The sequence below is a fragment of the Balearica regulorum genome, chromosome 2, assembly GCF_011004875.1.
Source record: "Balearica regulorum gibbericeps isolate bBalReg1 chromosome 2, bBalReg1.pri, whole genome shotgun sequence".
Lineage (NCBI taxonomy): Eukaryota > Metazoa > Chordata > Aves > Gruiformes > Gruidae > Balearica > Balearica regulorum.
Genome location: NC_046185.1, coordinates 55,009,974 through 55,029,903, shown reverse-complemented (window position 1 = coordinate 55,029,903; position 19,930 = coordinate 55,009,974). Strand labels below are relative to the sequence as shown.

The window sequence follows — 19,930 nt, the reverse complement described above, 5'->3', positions numbered from 1 at the left end:
TTTCTGCTTCTCTGTGGCACCTTCTATTTCTTCTGCTTGTCCCACACAAACAAATATGCACAAAACCACTGAAATATACCCATAAAAATCCCCTTGATTTAAATGGTTATGGGTGCTTATGTTTGAGTTGCAGGCTGCAAACAACTGTCTTGGTTAATAGATTCAAAAGAAGCTTCACTCTTTCTTATGTTTAAAAGCAATGTAGGGAGCAGTTACATTTTCTTCAATAGAGGCTATCTAAACTGGTAAGTGCTTTGCAGAAAAAAAAAATGCTTTAAATATATGTGAGCATTTGCCCAATGATAACTTTAGCAGCTTTCAAAACTGATCGCTTTAGTCCATTTTTAAATCTCAGTCTTTGTCTAATGGTAGACTGTCAAGCAGTTTGTAAACCCATGCTTTAAGGAAGCATTGGGGGTTGGATGATCTTTAAAGGCCCCTTCCAACCCTAAACATTCTGTGAGTCTATGAAGCCAAACCATATATTGACAAAATGTGCAGTGGTACTATATCTTGATTAAGCACTTAGAGAAAAGTATTGGAAAAATTATGGATATGCTCTGTTTTTCAAGACAGTGTTTTAAGAAAGCATTTTGATACTTCTCATGAAAGATTAAACAAAATTTTCCTTTACCTCTAGTTTTTCCTATTTGGTTTACAAGACAAATGCCAGCTATGTCTTACAAAGTGTTGTAGAACATCTTTACAGCAGCTTTCTATTGGCTTTGTATCTCCATTTATTGTTTTTTTGCAGTTTGTGTGGTTGAAAAATTGCTGCAAATTAGGTTGCAAGCCCAGCCAGGTTTCTGCTTCATGTCTGCAGTTCTTTCATGTCAAATACATATGAAGTGTTGGACATTTGTCTCTGAGTGGGAGCTAACAGCAACAGCTCTAGACAAGTGTGAGAGTGGAATTAGAAATTGCCAGTTCCATGATATCCTCATTATATATATATATGAAATTCTTCATGGCTGATGTTCTGAAATGAGTGGATTGGCTGTGGATGAACAAGTTTGAAATTGGTCATTTCCCGTGTCATGAACTGCCTGCAACTTCACTGACAACACTTCAACAGAGCATGCTGCCCATGTTAACATGAACTTTGCCTCCACACTAGAGTGGCAGAAGGTTTAGGATGACTGTGGCATACCAGGATCATGCAACACTGTGGCTCTTATGACAGCATGGATCACCCTGGATCTTCTGCAGATGGATGTGGCCTGCAGTGTCAAGAGGGAGAAAAGCTCTATTTCTGCAATCCACAGGGTTGGTTAGATGGGAATCATAAATTTCAGCTGGATCTTCTAGAAATTTGGCCTCAAAGTTTCCATTCTGTTGGGTAATTATAGCCCACAGAGAGGTTCTTTTCACTTGTTATTCATTAATATTGCAACTGTCCACTTAGAATAACCTCAGTTTGCTTTGTTTCATATTTAAATTTCGTTCATCCCAGGTGTGAGTTTAGAGTGGTGTGTAGATTGACATACAACATTTTAAGCTACCCTCTAGGTAAAATAAATTACAAAAGCAAGTGTTACAAGAAGTAAAACTAATAGCATACAGATTTTGAGATTCACTTGTCTGAAACACGAAGGCCACCTTCTGTTACATCAATTTCATCATTCACTGAGACCAGTATTACTGAAGATTTACACAGGTATGACTAGGAACAAAATCCATTCTCTGATTTTTCACATCAATTAGTGAAAAGTTAATAAAAGAAATTTCTTATCTATTCCACTCACTCCCAAATCACCTTTCTGTAAATGCCAAGCATCCCATTTATTTTATCACTAACTATAAAATATCTGCACAAAGCTCTGGAGGATAGAAATCCATCACAGTATCTTGTCACCACAGAGTTTAATACCCTCCGATGTGTTTTTTCTTGCTCAGATAATATTTTTGCATCCCTTTTGTCTCAACACACAGAAAAGACATTTGTCTTTACTTCCACTGATAAAGAACCCAAATCAGCTTAATTTGCTTGCAGCATAGCTATATTTAATGAACTAGTATATTCCCATTTCCAGAATCCATCAGAAGGCCTATCCAAATCACCCTTGCTCCATTATTCTATACTTCAATTAAATGGGCACTCCACCTTGACTTCTAATTAGAGTATCGGTCCCTTTCATAACCCTTCAGTTTTGTCAGACAATTCCTCTGCATCTTTGCCTTAGTGACTTACAGTCTCTGTGCGAGACGGGTTAAGTCTGGGTCCTGATAACCTGCATGAGCATTTTGAGCATGGGGGAGGGATAGTTATTGAGTTAAGGCAATAAATTGTCCAAAATCAAAACTATTAGGCAATAATTGGTTAAAAAAAATATATATATTTAACAAGTTTAGGCAACCATATCCTTTTGACAATTTCAAAATGATCTTTTATTGCAAAATTTATGTTAAAATTAGTACTCTAACAAAAAATTCACTTTCATTGAGACATCTGTTAGTTCACTTGTTTTCAGATTGTTGATTGTTTACCTTTTTAATATTTGGAGGGGAAGGGAAAACAAGACTGTACAGTTTGACTCTGAGGTTTCTTCAGGCTGTTATGAGAGACAACACTGAACTCAGTGGATCAGTTTTCTACCTGATTCCATATGGCATGCCTGATATTCTTAGTAAGACTTTTCCCACCATTAATACTGAGAAACTCTTTAAAAACTGAAAATGGAAGAAAAACAGCCTCTCCACTGTGTTATAGTTGAGACAGAGGACAAGCATCAGCCACAGACGGACCAGAGAGTCAGGGGTTTATCTCTATATCCAGAATGAGGAAGAGTGAGGTTTCTTGATATACAGAGATAAAATACTTGTACTTGCTGCAAGCCAGCTTGGCCGTCTGTGCTATTGGGGTACCTCTAGGGAGGGTAGAGGCATGGCAGCCTCATGAACCAGCCTGATTTTGGGAGACAGGTAATGGTGTCCCTGTCACCATGAAGCCCCAAGTGATGAGCTCCCCTTTAAGCAAAGTAACAGATTCTTTCTCTTTCAAGATGCAGTTAACTAAAGCTGACGGTGAGAAAGGGCACACATACAGTCATGCAAATACCAAAATCTAAAGTTAAGGCAGTTAAGATTTAAGCTCACATTCAGCAGTCTTTGGGTTCAGATCCGTTACATGAAGTTAGTCACCCAGAGTTCATGGTCAGAGTGTTATGCTGCCTTTCAGATGAGGAGAGTGTGGCCTGTCTCCTGCTTGATAAGTCCTATAATACTCTCTTTAGCTGGTCACACCCAATCTTTCAGGTTTTTGGGTTTTTTTCCTTTTTACCTGCTCAGTTAGCCAGAATACTGTAAACATTTCAGAATCTCTGCAGGCATTTGAGTCCCCAATATGTTGCGTATGCCAACCAAGAAAGAATAACACTGCCTGCACTTTTATTGCTAAAACGAACCTTATGCACCTTCTTTTTACAGTTTTATAGTTAGCAAACTAACTCTGGCAACTCAGCAGCATGTGCCTAATGATGGAATGATGAGACTGAGTGGATGAATAACTGGGATAATGTGAGGAATGCCAGAGCTGGAGCAGGTGTCCGTAGGCCACACCTAACATTTGATATTGCCTCTACCTCAGTTCAGATTAATCACTGCTTCAAATTTCTCTATGAAACACTTCCAGGATCACAACCTTGTAAATAAAGATATGCTTAATGGTCTTACACACATGGTTATCTACAGCCTCCTTCATGGCTTTCCCAAATTTTTCCCTGTTAGCAAAGCACCTCTCATTCTGGTATCTGTGCTGAAGGGCTGGAGCAAGCTCGTCATACAACTTCAAGAACATGTCTTTCCACACACAAATGCTCTGCAACCACTTCTTGTTATTTAAGTCACCACTACAATGTGATCCTGCCACTCAGGAGTTATTTGCAGTTCTCAAAAATGTTGCTCAGTGAAATGCAACAACCTGCCATTCTTCTGAAGTGTTTGTCCTATCCATTCATCTCCCTCAAAAATTTTTGTCTACACTTCAGCACACCTATCAGTCAAATTTCTAATCAGGAATAATTTAAATTTCTGAATACAGAGGGAAAAGATAGCCAACCTACAAGACAGACGCAGAATTCCCTCAAGGATCCACAAGTAAAAAGAGATGCTTGAAGAGACTGAAGTGTGTACATAGCTAGATACTGTGAAGTAGAAAGCATTATGAGATGCAGAATAGAAATCTGGGGAACCTGACCTTGAGATCTAGTACTTTGCTGAACTCTCATGTTCAAAGGGAGTCATGCAAATAGTACAAGCAAACAGAAGGAAAAGTGTGCCCTGTGCAAATCTGCAACATGGAAATCTGGAGTTCAGGGTTCTGCTGTAGTCAATAGGAGGAAACAGGTAATTGCAGAAAACCACTCCTCTCAAACTGCCACTCCTACAGAAGACCAGATCTGTCACGCTCTAGAAGTGATGTAGGCATGTTATAGCCTTCCAAAGTTAGGTGAGATAAATTCCACCCACTTGTGGTGCAATATGTTATATTTGAGACAGGAACCGACGCAGCCTTTTGTGGTGAGGACACCTAGGAACAGCAGAAGTAACAAGAGTGTAAGTGCGTGCTCTGACTGGGGTTGAGTCCTCATCAGAAGCTGTGATAGACACAGTTACTGGTTTAGCCATGGCCTGATTTATACCTGCAGGTATATTAAATATCTGTGTAATATTTTCATAAGCTCTGATTGGTTATTTTAAAGTTAAATAAACAGTTCTTAATGCATCTGTGATCCTCATACTCCTGGCTATGCATGAGTAATAAGCATTCACTCAAAAAAAAAAAAAAAAAAAAAAGCATAATAAATGGAGGAGTTGAGGCTTTTTAACTAGCATACATGACAAGCTTCATTTCACACCCAAAATATCCAAACAAGCGAAGAGAAAAAAAGAGCATGAAAAGGCCCTTCCCATCCTTCTGTTCAATAGCCCAATCCACTCACAATTAAATTTCAGGAAAACCAAAAATTATTCCAGGTTCTGTCTTTTTGAGTGTTTAGGGCACAATTACCTTCTCTGCACCATTAATACCTATAAACAAAACTCAGCAAACTAACTTTCTAAAAATAACTAAAGATATAAACACAGACTGAAAATCAGCTATATGTTCTGCATCACAAGATGAGGCATGCATTTTCCTCCTGCCTGGAATATCTGTGTTTTTCAGGAACATCCAAGCCTGTAGAGGCTCCCAAAGTTCTTACCTTGCTACATGAACAGCAGAGTTAGTGCTTGACATTTGGAACCAAAGCCTGGTTGCCTTACTCACATACGTAACCCAAGAGCACCTGCAGGCCAGATTTTCCTCTCAATGTCTCTGGTGAAACCCTACAGCAAGTTAATTGACTTTTGTTCAGATATATAGATTAACTAGGTCATAACCTACCCCAGTGGGAGTGTTGAAAAGATCAGAGCAAGCAACATCCTTGTAGCCTTAAAAGGCTCCCTTATTTTTTCCCTTTAAATTTAAGGAAAGAGAGTTATTTGGTAATGAAAGCAAAAGGAATAGCAAGCACATGTGATGTTACTAGTTCTTTTTCATTTATTCTGTTTCACTCTTTCATGGTAATGTTTTCTATAGTAAAGAAAAGAATATTCCTATCGGCTTTCTGCTGTGAATACTCCCTGGCTTTGGTAAAACCACAATGCTTCCTGTAGATCTAATTCTTTCTGTAAATTCAGCTCGCTTGTATCAATGCAGAAAAGCAATTTAGCAAGTTGTACTTTATTTGAATTATATAATTTGATACCTTTAAAGTTACAAAACTGATTGAGAACGATTAGTGTAATACCAGGCATTTGACTAACATAACTGAATCTTGCAACAGTAACATTCAAAATCAAAGCAGAGGTACAATATGTGTCATGAATATAAAAAGAATAATGATCAAGTCCTCCATGTAAAGTGTTATGAATTATATTTAATATGCAATGGGCTACGATCTGAGTCCCTAAGTGCCATTTAACTACAGAGTTCAAGTTCTACTTCTGAACAAGATTTTTTTTTCTTACTACTTTTAGGACTTAGCTCCTGCTGATCACTGTTAAATCACCATTCTACAACTTCAGGGCAAAGTTCTCTTTTTAACATTAAGCTATGAAAATATCTTTTGCTACCGTTATCAATTAAAATAATTTAAAACACAACTTAAATGTGACTGAAGAGAAAATATATCAACACACTGACCTTGGCACTTGGGTCCAGAGCACAGCAGAGCTCAAAGAACTCTACAATTCACTTTTGTGCTACTCGAAGCCTGGGAAGGGTTTAGCTCATGTCACAGGCAAGAAAGAAATCCACAGGCTGTTCACACCTGTGCTGGTTGGTAACAGTACCTAGCACATCTCAAATGTGCTCTTGTCTTTATCGCAACATCCCTTCTCTACAGAGAAGCTGTGGAAGAGCTGGCAGAAACAAGAGGACTCTCTTCTTCTGGCAACCCAAGGGTTCCTCCATCAGAGTCTTAATATGCTTTCTGGATTCCTTTATGTTCCCAAGATGTACCATTAAATCTTGGACAAATCTGACCTTCAGTTTTGAGAAGATCTTGCATCACTCTGAAAGTGATAGCAATGAAGCACGGAGCTTTAAGGACCTTCACAATTCATCAGGGTTGAGACAAATTGTGTTAATAGTCTGTAAAAACTATTTCTATTGGATGAGTACTCTGCATTAGCTTGTTGGCTTTCCACAGTGATGATTAGATGTGCAGCATAAAGTAAAAAACTGCAATTGCAGGTCATGGGGGAAGGGAAATGACCAAAAAAACCCCAAAACCCCCCAAAAAACAGGTCAAAAATCTGGGTTAATCTCTCTTGACAGCATTTTAAAAAATACTGTAATAATTTCCATTTCTTAAATGCTAAGTTAATCCTTTAATAATGTAGGGCAAAAACAAAACTGCACGAGTATGTAAGTATACAGTGAGTGCCAGTGTGAGAAAACCCTTCTCTTAAAAAGGAAGGATGCAATCATTGTTTCATTCTCCTGACCGACAGACTATGCTTTCAGGCAGATTGCTGCAAATCATCTTATTATTAATTATGTGTGATTATGCTTGATTGCATTGTTCCAGCATCTCACCAGACCAGTCAGGAATTTCCCCAACTAACGCAGGCATTGTGTATTTTGTACAACGAAAAGACAGCCCTGCTCCCCAGCAGCCTGAGGGTATGCTGGGAAACAGCAGGTGCATCCCCAAGAAATTGGGGGAAAACATTGGTATCATCAACATTGTAGAATATCTGCTAACTAGTCAGGCTCTGTGTGATGGTGGCTCCTTGTGGTTGACTAACTCAACTCATGGATTGGGTGGACTAACTCCACTCCACGGACATCATGTTCCCATGTGGAGGAGGCAAACTGCCCGCCATTCCTCCCTGGCCGCTTCCAGATTGAGCTGTCTTCATATCCACAGAACTCTCTGATGGTGGAACTTGCAATGAGCAATGAAGTTATAAAGGCATGAGCATCTCTCTCCTTGTTGAAAAACCCTTGCAGAGAGTTGCAAAAATGCTGGTATCAAGTTTATTTTTGAACATCTACAATTTTAAATTACCGAGGCTAAAAATCTCTCTAGCACCTACTGCCCTAGAAGTAAAAAAAGACAGCGGGAGCCATATGTTATTGGTGCATTCTAATGTTCCCCTCCTACAACAAGTGCTTTGGCATGCAAGTAATGTACTTTTAATACCACTTACAATAAAAACATTTTCCAACCCCCTGTCCAATATACTTTGTCATTATTTCTCATAGACAAGTTCTGTCCCACTGACTCAAAATACTGTTTCTTAGGCTTGAAGATAAAATAGGCCATTGCATGAACTTGTCTTACAAAATACACATTCACATCATTTGCTGTAGACTTTCAAACTGACAACAAAAATGTTGAAACAATAAGAAGGTGCTAATCATGAAGCAGTTGTACATAGATATTTCATTGCAGCTAGGGTCAAGTTGCTATGGGATGGCCTCCACCTCAAAGAGCTTACATTGTAGAACAATGAGGTAAGCGAAGGAGGAATGACATTTAAAAAAAAATAATAATTGCAATGATTTGGGGGAAATGCTACACTGGTCTTACCTTCCAGGCAAATAGTTTGGGAAGTGTTCTTGATTAGCCATTACATGGTTTTGTGTCCACAAATAACAGATACAGTTTTTTGCAGTTATTTGCAGTTGTCTTGTATCAACAAATCAAAAGTGAAGGCAAATAACATGGCTGAATGGTTCCTACTTCTTTTTAAGCCAGCTGAGAAGTCATGCACGGAACATTTAAAAGCAACTGAGCGACATCTGCCCCTGAGCACGGTTCATAACCTGAGGGTGCGACCATGACAGACTTCCTGCAATATGTCACAACTGACCCAGAAGCATTTCACATTCAGTCTCCTCTAGTTTCAAGTCTTTTGCAAGATGCCAATTAAAAATATATATATATTTATTAAGTGGTCAGTGTCATTAATGCCTCAAAAATAAAAAATCTATTCACAGAGAATGTCAGTAAGAACTGAAGTGAGATAAACCAGTAGTTCCTTCATTTTTTTTTCCTGAAAAAGCTTTTTTATCTTAAAGTATTAATTCCCTTTACCTTTCAATCACCACATTTCATGGCTGCATGTTTCCTTCACCCTGGCAAATGTTCCCAGCAATGTGTACCTCTGCTATAATTAATTTTGAAAGAAGAGCAGACATGCAAATTGCCATTCACTCTCAGTGGATTATCTAGACTCAGGCTTGCTACACAATGAAAAAAAGTTGCCTCTGATTCTATCAAATAAGCTGGACGAATCTAATACACAACGTGGATTCACTGTGTTTGATGTAGGCCTGTAAGGATTTCAAACATGTATTTTCTCAGTGAGGATGATTTCTCATAGTTCATTCAGAGTGCTGCTCTTTTCCTCTGCATCGGTTATCAAATCATCATTAATCATACCAGAGTCTCCACCATTAATCACATCAGAATTTCCACTGCCATGGGAAATGAACCAACAAACAAAGTATATGGGGCTAAGATAAGAAAAACCAAACTCTTACTCTGAGACCAGTGGCCAAACTGGGAGTGATGCTCTTACAACATTCCTAGCTATTGAATAAGATGAAGCGATGAATTCCAGCAATAAAGACGCAGGAAACCTTGGCATGTAGCACAATATACTGTGAAGCATATTTACAAATGTACATCGGCTTTTATTTTTATTAATGTAATAAATTAGCTAATTAAAATTAGCTAAATAAGCTACAATTAAAATGGGCTGACAGGCTAGAGCCACTGGAAGCTATTCTGCTAGCAGGATATACAGGTTGAGATGGCAATGACCCTTTGACAATTCTGTTACTCTGTGTTGGAAAAATTGTAATGATAAATCACTGGGAAAAACATGAAGCCCGTGCAAATGACTGTCTCTCTTATGCTTTTAATACTACTCCTCTAACAATCCTTTTCATATTTATCTTTTTAGTCTTGAGCTCAGGCTGCACATATATCGAGTAAAGGCCTTCTCTCTGGTTTCGTTCTGTAAGGTCTCTGCAGTGGGAACTGCAGGTCCATGGCTGGAACCCATGGATGCTACAGTATTTCAGATAAGTACACCAAATACTTTAGGGTGTCCTTTGAATTGTTCTTGGACCTTGGGCCTGCTGAGGGCTGAGATATATTAACTTGGCTACACATCTCCTGGATTAGAGCTGACATACCCAGCCAGCCTGGGGTGGAACCTATTCAAGTGGATATACTAAAATTGATGGCATTGTCGTACTGAAGCTCTTCCTGAGAAAGACCATACGAGGGTTACCAGCTTATGCTCAAATAACCTAAAAAAAAGCAAGTATATGCTTAAAAAGTAGTGATTTTTACATAGATAATCAATGAGAGGAGAGGAGAGGAGAGGAGAGGAGAGGAGAGGAGAGGAGAGGAGAGGAGAGGAGAGGAGAGGCAAAGGGAAAGGGAAAAAAGAAAAAGGGATGGAAAGGAGAAAGGAGAAAGGACACTGAGGTCCAATAACCTCTTTGCACCTCCTAATAATTATAACCACAATTTAATGATAAATGCAGAGCACCATGCAGAAGGTTACACAACTAAGGCAAGAGCTGAGCCTGCCAGCAGCACTCAGTAGTCAATGCAAACACAGACTGCTAGAAATTAACTCAGGCAACCAGTAAACCAGACCGACAGGAAAGCTGTGTTTTGCAACCGTTCCCCTTCTGGGAATACAAAAATCCGTATCAACTAAAAATAAAATAAATGTTTCATTAAAGCCCCCAATGCACGTGTTAAACAAGAAGAAGAATCTGTAGGATAGGTAGGGGCATGCAACTCAGCAAGGTAACTTGCTCTGAAGGATTCAGCCTGCCATTGTACAACCGGTCATCATCACGTCAAGCAAATTAAGATTGCATTGCTAGCTATTGCGGAACATCTTCAGCAGCTTTTCATCCAAGAACATATTTCTTATTTTCCAGGATTTGCCCTCACCTACAACACATTTTGTTAAGAGTAATTTGAAAACTGTGAATGTGATGATAGCCTAATCACTCAAAACTTTAGAAATGAAAATATGGAAAGACTGTTGTATAAAAAGATAGCTAAATAGAATGGTTTAGTTTGACAGAAATAGAAAATATGACTCAGATAGGGAAAAGAGCTCTTTGCCCTTTAAAAAATCGCTCTCGTTCTCCCTCTTTCTCTAACACAGGAGCCTTTCAGGGAGAGTCTGGTGATGCTGCATTATTGATGTGATACAGGTCTCCAGTGGAAACAGATGTGATATGTTTGGTTTTCTCTGATAGTCTGGGCTGAACACAAAGCAAATTACTGAATGTCAGAAGACTCGGGTTCATCGAGACCGTTCAAAGCACACTTTCAAAAGAAGTTTTTAAATCATAAATCTTAAATTTCAAGCCTGTTGCATAACCAAAAGTTATATATGTACTAAAAGAAATGTGCCCCAAGTGATTTTGCTGAGATAAACTGCAAATGAAATTAAAATACATATGTGCAGCTTTAGGATTTGTTTGTTCTCAAACCACTCACTGATAGTTGGGGTGAATGGCACAGCCTGGGTGAACATTCACAGAATCACAGAATTGTTGAGGCTGGAATATATACAATTTAACTGGACAGACATAATCTGACAATTTTCCCAACCTGTGTTGGATCCTTTATTTTTAAAAACACAGGCTGAGACCATAAACGTTCTCTTTATTGTCCCTCGGCATCTGGCAGGCTGTTTTACACACAGCATAGTCTTCCCACACAAGAGGCCAAGCAGAGGTAGAGGAGAGCTGGTTTGGCCCAGGCTAGGGCACGTCCCAGCTTCAAGAGGAATCCAAGGCCACTGTACAAAAAGGTAGGATCGGTCTATCCACCCCAGAAAACCATGCAATACACGTTAGGAGCAAACCCAAGCCACAGGATGAGTTTTCTGTATTTACTGAGATACCTGCCTAAGATTTGCCTTTCTAGCTCACAGTGGACCTGTAACAAGACTCGACTACAGCAATCAACAGTAATTTCCTCTCACGAATAAGAGGAGGAATGTGACGGGACACGCTAGATTATGTCTCACTTAGGTGATAGCTTCAATTTAATCAGAGTTTCCACGATGCAGCTCAGAAGAGAACATCGTTTCCCGGTCTCTGCTGAAAATGAGAGATCCTGGGTGACACCACTGAGGTATCTCAGCAGCCACTTTCTTCTTTCATCCTTTTTCTTCATCTTCTCACCTGCTTCTTGGCTTTCTCCCTACTCATTCCCGCAAACCTGTGGGGGAAAAAAACAAAGGTGAGGTAGCTGAGCCTAAGGCTGCTGAGATATCACTGGTGGAAAGGAAACCGAGGAACTTCCCGCTTCCCGCTACTGAGCTCCCACATGAGAGACCTGGTAAACCCTGGGAAGGACTAAGGCGGTGAGAGGAGACGGGACGTCATGTGGTTCAGGAGAGGACAGCCCCAGGGGAAGAAGGGGGCAGAAAGAAGAAGACGAGAGGCTGCACCTCACCCACAGCCACTCGCTTGTCGGACGGGGGTGGGAAGAAGAGGCCAGCGGGCGCGGCACGGCGCGGCGCGCCCAACATGGCGGGGCGAGGCGAGGCCGGGCAGGGCGCTGGAGGACGGGGCGTGGCGGCTGAGGGCGGGGCCTCCGAGGGCGTGGCAGGCGGGGGGCGTGGCGGGGCAGTGGCGGGCGGGCGCAGGTGCGCAGGTGGCGGGGGCGGGGGGAAGCGGCCGCGGCCATCCTGCCGCAATTTCCCTGTGTCACGGCTCCCGTCTCCTAGCAACGGCGCCGAGTCCGGCCGGCAGCCGCGGCAGCCGCGCACCGCCCGCAGCGGCGGCGGCACAGGCAGCGGCTCCGCCGGGCCGGTGGGTCCGGCGGCGAGGGCGGGCGGGCGCTGCCGGGCGCCGGCCCCGCGGCGGGAAGGATGCGGCATGGCGAGGGGGCAGCGCTCCCGCGGAGCTCCCTGACGCGGCCGGCGCCGGTGGGGCCGAGGGGGTGCCCGGCGCTCGGCCCAGCCCCGCCGCCCGCCCGCCCGGGGCCGTGAGGGGCGGCGGCGGCGGCGGGGCGGGCGCCGCGCGGGGATGCCCGCTCGGGCCGGAAAGTTTCTTCCCTGCGGCGGCTCGCCCGCTTCCCGCGCGGACTTCTCCCTGGTCCTCCTAGGTAAGTGACCGCGTCCCCGTCCCCCCCCGGCCGCTGCCATCTTGAGCGGCGGGCTCCGTCTGCCGGCGACCCCCGACCGACGCCCCGAGGTGAGGGGGGCCCAGGGCTGCCGCCCGGCGTGGCTCAACGCCCTGCCCCGACGGCGGGGAAGCTGCAGGGCGAGCCCGGCCGGCGCGGTGCCCCCGCCCTGCCCGCGGGGCGCCCGGCGGAGCCAGGGGCAACCCCCGGCTGTCGCCCCGGGCTCTGCTGCCGGAGCGCCTCTAAAACGGTGCACGGCGGCCCCTGCCCCGGCAGCCGGAGCCCGGCGAGCCCCGACTGTGGTGCCCGAGGGGAGGGAAGGGGTTAAACCGGGTCCTGTTAATACTCTTAAAACTGTATTTGGTCTGGGTAGCGCTTGGGGGGTTCGCCTAAGGAGCCGGCGGCGGTGGGCTGGCGTGCGGATGGAGGTCGCGGCCGGTTCTTGGGAAACGCGGCTGCAGCCCCAGCGAGTCCCGGGTTGTTTTATTGCGTTGCGGTCGCTGGCAATGGCCGGTGGTCCGACGGTGCCCTCCTTCGCATGCCCAGCTCTGCTCTCGCCGTCGCCAAAACTAAGTGCCAGGCGGTGCCGAATTGCGAAGGTTCCTCGGAGCTGATTACTATCTGTTTTCGCCGTGGTAGAGCAGACAGGCTGCTGGCTAGTGGGGCAGCAGAGAGAATGAGATCAACGAACCGGCCATTAAAGCAAAGCATGCTCTGATAATTACACTTTTGCATCAACAAAAAATGATCTTTAAAAAAAAAAAAGATAGTTAGGCGATAGGAAAGAGAAGACAAGTCTCTGCTCTTTGTTTTGAGCGTGCAGCACCTCGGAGAGTAATTTAACAATGTCCTTGCTGACAACACCCCTCTTTTTCTGGGAAAAATACAAAGGGAGTAAATGGGACACAAAATTACCGCATACGTGGCAAGTCTGGGAATAGAACAGAAAAGAGAGGAGATTTAAAAGCAGAGCAGAGGAAGGGGAGCAAGATCTCTCTTTTTTTTTTTTTTTTTTTTTTTAGGTGCTTACTTAATTGGCTTTCAGTGCAATGAATTGAACTTTGTGAATTGTGTTATATTTGGTGCTGTCGTCTTTTGCTCCCTTAGCGAAAAAAAAATCAGACACTCAGAAAGGGGGGAGGGGATCCTGCTTCTCGGTAGCTTGAAGGAATATCTTCCAAAAGGAATTGCAACAGTGCAGGAATTGCTCGTACACGCTGCATTTTGTAGCTCAGATCACTGGAACAGAGAGATGACTTCTGATGGTCCAGTAAAAGCAAGCCATAAACGCTCAGTGTTTAGTCCCCTGCCAGTTTTCCTACAAGCAGTCATTGCCATTTCCCCAGGTGACTTGCAAGGGTTTGCTCCTTTAATAAGATTTGACATGCCATCTCTTACCTGCCAGCCACCATCTCCCTTTTCTGGGGGGGAGGGGGGGGTTGTGGTGTGGGGGAGTGGAATTTGCTGCTGTTACATAACAGTTACCTGGAGCATCGCACGTGTTCCCAAACCAGGGATGCCTCTGGACTGCGGGCGGGAGATGAATTTCTGTAATATTGCAGATCAAGTGCAAATGGCTAGGAAGAAACTTTCACAGGGCACGGCTTTCCAGTGTTCAAATGTTTCTCTTGTGCATTTCACAGTAATTCCTTTTGCATTCATTTAAGAAAGGCAAGTAATATGTGTAAGTAGTGCAGTGAAACAAAGGGTGTCTGTAGATCAAATAGACTGCCTTCCTGCTTTTATTTCCCCCATCCCTTCAAATCCCATGTGACACCGCTAACCACAGTCAGTGTGCAGTGTAACCCCAGATCCTGTTAGGGAGTGGGGCTCAGCATCCTCTGAGCTGTGGTGGTTTGCAAGCTCCTTCTGAAACCGGTAAGATCATTTTTTTGTTTACACCAGCACATACCATTCCCTCTATCGTTTACCTGGAGTGTAAAGAAATTAATTAGCTGTTTGGCAAGAGCATAGTGGGGCACATGGCTGCTTCAATGCTGTCAGTCTGTCTGCCTGCCTTTCTCGCACACAGGAGCTGTGTGGGCAAGGGAGATTGGCCTGTTGGTGTCAACCCCCCTCCCACTTGTTGAAGGCTTTAATTAGCAAGAGTTTCAATGAGGCACAGCAAACAGAGACACCTCTTGTGCTGCAGGTCTGCCCCTGGTCCTCATCATCTTCTTTTCTCTTCTCACTTTCACTGCAGGAGCTGGAGTGTCCGTAGGGGGCAGTGCTCTGGGTAGCCAGCCATGATCGCCACTGGAGGCCTCCTGAGGATCTCGGCTAGGAAACAGGACCCCTTGCGACCCCAAAGTCAAGTCCCAAAGCGCAAACGCAAGGCAAAAAAAAAGCGCAAGAATGACGTGGTGGTGGTGAAAGGCAAGCTCAAGCTGTGCTCCCTCTCAGGGCTCATCGCTCTCTGTGGCATCCTGGTACTGCTGGTGGGCATCGCTTTGGCTGTGGTGGGCTACTGGCCGAAGCCCAGCCAGGTGTACAGAGAAGGCAGTTTCAGCGGGGGCCGGCACCTGGCACCGCAGGGTGGCACCCCCAAGAACCGCTCCCGGAGCCAGGACGGGGCACAAGCAGGGATCAATCCAGAGTCACCCCCAAGAGCCAACACCTCCACTACTGCTGCCACCTGGGGGTCCCTGCAGTCCCCTCCCACTGCCTCGTCCCCCCAGGCCTCAGTGGGTTTCCTTTTCCGTCTTTTCTCGAGCTACTTGCATTCAGACAAGCTGAAGGTCCTGGGCCCCCTCATCATGGGTATCGGCATCTTCCTTTTCATCTGCGCCAACGCGGTGCTGCATGAGAACCGTGACAAGAAGACCAAGATCATCAACCTGCGTGACCTCTACTCCACCGTCATCGATGCCCACAGCCTGCGGGCCAAGGACGGAGGCACCCCAGCCTCAGCCCCTCTCAACGGCTTTGTCAACTACGTGCAGTCCCGGGGCCTGGAGCTAAAGCCTGGCGGTGAAGGCCTGGGTGCTGCAGCCATGCTGGCCAAGAGCTCCTGGCCACCAGGACTGGGTGTCTCCCTTTCCCCACCAGACCTGGCGTCCTCGCCGCGGCGTTCCTCCTTCTGCACCCCACCGCAGCCTCCCAGCCTGGGTGAGGCTGTGTACAGCATCTACCAGGAGCGTGCTGCCCTCGCTGGCCGCACTGTCACCAGCCCACCCTGCAGCCCGCCGGAGAGCTGGGACCGGCGCAGCACAGCCAGCTCCATCGTCGGCTCTTCACTGAATGCTTTCACTCTCCTGCCCTTGGCGCCGAGTGGCGGAGGGGGAAGCTGGCGGAGGCCCCCTGGTGAGCGGGGAGCCCGGGAGATCCCACGGGGGGAGTTTGAACTGAGCCTGACTGACCTCAGCAGCAGCCACATGGAGGGAGGCTGTGGGATGAGGAAGCACAGGCTGGTTCTCAGGCGGCAGAGCACCAGCTGCTTGCCCGATGCCAGGCGTCCCCTTTTCCCGGAGCCACCTCGGTCCCCGGCTGTCAGCAGGGGCCCAGACTCCAACCTCTTGGTAAAGGCATCTTCTAGCTACTCCAAATCTCTGGATCTGGGGGGGTCACCGCCCTCAACCCCTCCTGCCATCACCAGGACGGACTCCCAGAGCTCCCAGTCTGAGCTTTCCAGCAGCAATAAGGGCTACAGCCACCTGGAGGAGGCGGGCACCTCCTTGGAGTCAGTTGCCAACACCCCAGCCAGTAAAATCCAGGACTGTGAGGAGGAACCAGTTGAGAATGCGGATTCCCTCAAGGCTACCAGCAGAGAACAAACAGGAGAGCAATCCCAGCAAACTCAAAGACAGTACACAAATAAAGAGAAACTCTTTATGATTTCTAGGTCGCATGCTGCATTAGGGCTGGAGGACGGGGAGCTGGAGAGTACTGGCATCTAAACAAAACAGAAGGCATGAGGACACCTTGCAACCCTCCACACCTCCCCCCCTTCTCCATCTCCTTGTGGACTTAGGAAACCGATCAATATCCAAAGAGCTGCAGTATGTTACCCTTGAAAATTGAATTCCATAAATCCTGTAGATGACTTCAGGAAGAAAAAGAAAATTCTTTCTGTCCGATCGTGATTGTATGTTCCATGCAAGCCAAATTGTATTAAATATCCACAGTCCAGCAAGTTCTTTGGATCAGATTAATACAATTTCGGACAGTATAACTGTGCACTTTACTGTTTTGATTTCCAAGTGCCCCTTCTCCTCTGATTTCTTTCTTGCTGATTTGCCACTAACTGCTTGAAAACTGCAGGCACCTTTTTAAGCTCAAGAGCAACGTGGTCTTCAGATCAAGAAAGCCGAGCTCGCTCTTTGTTTTGGTTCAATCACTAAAAAGTTTGCAAGGCCTTAAGGATGTGACGTACCTTGACAAAGAATGAGTTTGTTTAAATTCTGGAAAATAATGACAATTTAGAAGAGACTGGAGCAGAACAGAGCTCTGATGATTTAGTTAAAATCATTACATTCCTGAATCCAAAATACCTACTACTATGTGATACTTTATTAAGTATTATTACACATGTATTGACTAATAGCATTAAAGGAATTTTTTTTTTTAATAAAACATTTACAAACAAAACTGCCACACGAAAAAGTCCTTTATTTTGGTAAGTAATTACAGATATCCGAAAGCTTTTAGTTTTATGCTGTGAAAGACTGTAGAGATGCTATGAGGCCAAAGGTTTGCTTATGCTTTTAAGTGGGTAATTAATCATCTAGGAGTAATTTCAAAACAAATACTGATTCAGTCTCTGAGAAACCACACTTTAATTCAATCAGCAGATTCTGACTCCCATTTCTAACGGTGCTCTGTGACAGCTGAAGAAATGTGAGATTTTCACATGCTAATACAAAAAAAAAAAAAAATTAAAGGTTTGACCTTCTCTTAAAATTAGATTCTTTGTGAGTAACACATGAATCTCAAAGTGCAGAATATTCTTTTGGGATTTTTTTGCTTCCCCTAGAACTGTTGCATTAAGCCTTTCTGCTGTTACAGTTCTTATTTGTGAATGCATGTGCATAAGTTTAATTTTAAAGCATAATGGTAGCCCTGTCAATCTCGTAGCAGTTGGCCCTGTTGAAGTCAGCGGAGGTTTCTCACTGGCTTTGGCATGGCAAGGATTTCTTCCTGTGTGAGAAAAGCATCAGGTTTTTGAAGGCTGGAGAATGCCTTGTCTGTAGGCAGATTTTTGGTAAATTGATGAGCTGTTTCATTTTTGTAGCTGCAGCATGGCAGGCGCTCTTTTATTTTGCCAAAACAGCTTTATGTGCTCAGAAGATGTTGTCGATACTTCAGATTTTAAATATGGATGTGGCATTTCACTACTATGGGAAGGGAAATCGACATTAAACAAATACAATGTGGCAGGCAAGAATCTGTCGCAATTAAAATTTTTCTTACTGTTTCATGTTTTAAAATGCTTAGTTACATATTTACTTACATTACAATACATTGCAAAATGGAATATAGCTATCACTAAATGCAATTGCATTCAGTAATCCAGCAAAATCCTTTTTTAAATAAGCCTAATTTAAAAGAAAAGAAGAAAAAAAAAGAAAAAAAAGCCATGTCAGAGTCTTGAAATGGGAGAAGCAGAAAGTGTTTGTTCTCTTAAGCAACGGAGACATCCAGGTGGCAATATCTTTCCTTCTGTCAGTGGCAACCAGTGCATTGACAATGTGAACATCAGTGTGGCATTTTTTGCTATAGAACCGCTAACACGCAGCTGGCAAAACTGCGCTGTAAAACTGCTTGCACCGGCACGGGCTGGATTAGGCACCACGTGAAGTGGGGAGCGGTCGGCTCAGCTGGCACTGGCCTTTGCACGGGTCTTTCCTTTCGGTTCCCCTTGGGCGACGGCCCTGTGCCTCTGCTCCTTCTTCTTTGACTTCCAGCAGGATTTATGAGATGTATCTGAGCAGTGTTAGCTGGTGCTGACGGAGATGCTGAAGACACCCTGTTTGTTATTTTCCAGGCAAAAACACTTTGTGGAGGTGGAGGGGAAGAGGCGAGTTGTTATGGGTGCTACTTCCTGGAGCACGAGGTCCTCATGAAGATGTGGCAAGGGTTTGTTTTATTCTGGGGGGGGGGAAACAAGTGCTTTTTTTTAATATTCTTATTAAATATTTCTTTAGTCATGCAAATCTACAGTGTGCTCTGAAAAAAAATCCAACTTTAAAAAAGCCTCTGGGTACTCCTTAGATTGATTTAAAATAAAGCAGCCCAGTAATTCTGATGATTAATTTACTGCAAAGTTTTCTGAATAACAAAATTACAACAGAGTTTGGGTTTAATAAGTAAAATTATAGCTTGTTTCTGTGTTGCCAAAAAAAGGTGAGAAACATGAATTTTCATCAAACGATTTTTTTTTATACCAGCAACTAGAAGTGATTTGTAACATACAGATTAATAAGCAGAGAAAGCTGCCTCTCTCTGTTTGCAAGTTATCAAAAAATCTCTCATTACTTTTGCAAACTTAGTAATTAAAACTCTTCAGCAACTTAGGTGGTGGTGGAGTTGAAGTCAGAAACTTTTGTTTAAAATTCAAGATGGGCAAGTTAGTTTAACGCGTCAATGTTGGAAAAACGTCGGAGAAACTCAATCCCTGTGCACCCGCCGTGACCGCTGTCAGTACCGTTAGCCTCGGAGAGAACCGCAGCGGCTGGTAAGGAGCTGAGCCTTTCCTGGTGACACCAGCAGGTGATGGGAACACTGGCGTTGGTGCATTGACCCATTCTTCAGTCTCTCCCAGCTGGCCCTGACCACCTCTCAGGACTGCCAGGCTGCCTCTTGGCCGTCGTTTGCGCATCCTATCACGTGCTTACGTGTTTTTTCTCCAATCCAGTCTCTTAACTTTCTTCTCCGATGTCCTGCCACCAAGGGCTTCCTCCACAGTCCTTGTCAAGAGCGAAACAGCTGCCTCTACTTGCCAGTATCCGCCTGCCTGCGTCTTGCGGAAAGAGATGTGCTCCCACACAAAATGTTTATGGTTAGGAATCATTAGGAATCGTTAGTTCCCCTATTTAAAAAGTGATATCCCTGAAGATCTGTTAAGCTAGAATACCTAGGCATAAATTTTTGCTATAGAAAATTCAGATTTTGCTCCAGAAATGTGTGGTTTGTTTTTTAGCATAGAAGTGCTATGATATTTATATAAAATTTCCAGGGGAAAAGTTAATTTCTGCCCAAACCCTCAGAACACTCCCATCACTAGGGAGAAGGTTACGTATGTTCATTATGAGTATAGGTGC

The 19,930-nt window shown here is 44.3% G+C and overlaps 1 protein-coding gene across 1 annotated transcript; it reads left to right on the top strand.

Annotated features, from left to right (window-relative positions):
* Positions 1 to 12,224: 12,224 nt before the first annotated feature.
* Positions 12,225 to 17,249, top strand: TMEM200C (transmembrane protein 200C). The gene is made up of 2 exons (XM_075744394.1): positions 12,225 to 12,653; positions 14,875 to 17,249. Exon 2 carries the CDS (start codon positions 14,918 to 14,920, stop codon positions 16,565 to 16,567), a length of 1,650 nt encoding a protein of 549 aa, XP_075600509.1. The 5' UTR covers positions 12,225 to 12,653; positions 14,875 to 14,917; the 3' UTR covers positions 16,568 to 17,249.
* The last annotated feature ends 2,681 nt before the right edge of the window (positions 17,250 to 19,930 follow it).

What these genes read in the sequence shown, in the direction of transcription:
- TMEM200C (XM_075744394.1), top strand. Translation starts at nt 14,918, where the DNA reads ATGATCGCCACTGGAGGCCTCCTGAGGATCTCGGCTAGGAAACAGGAC.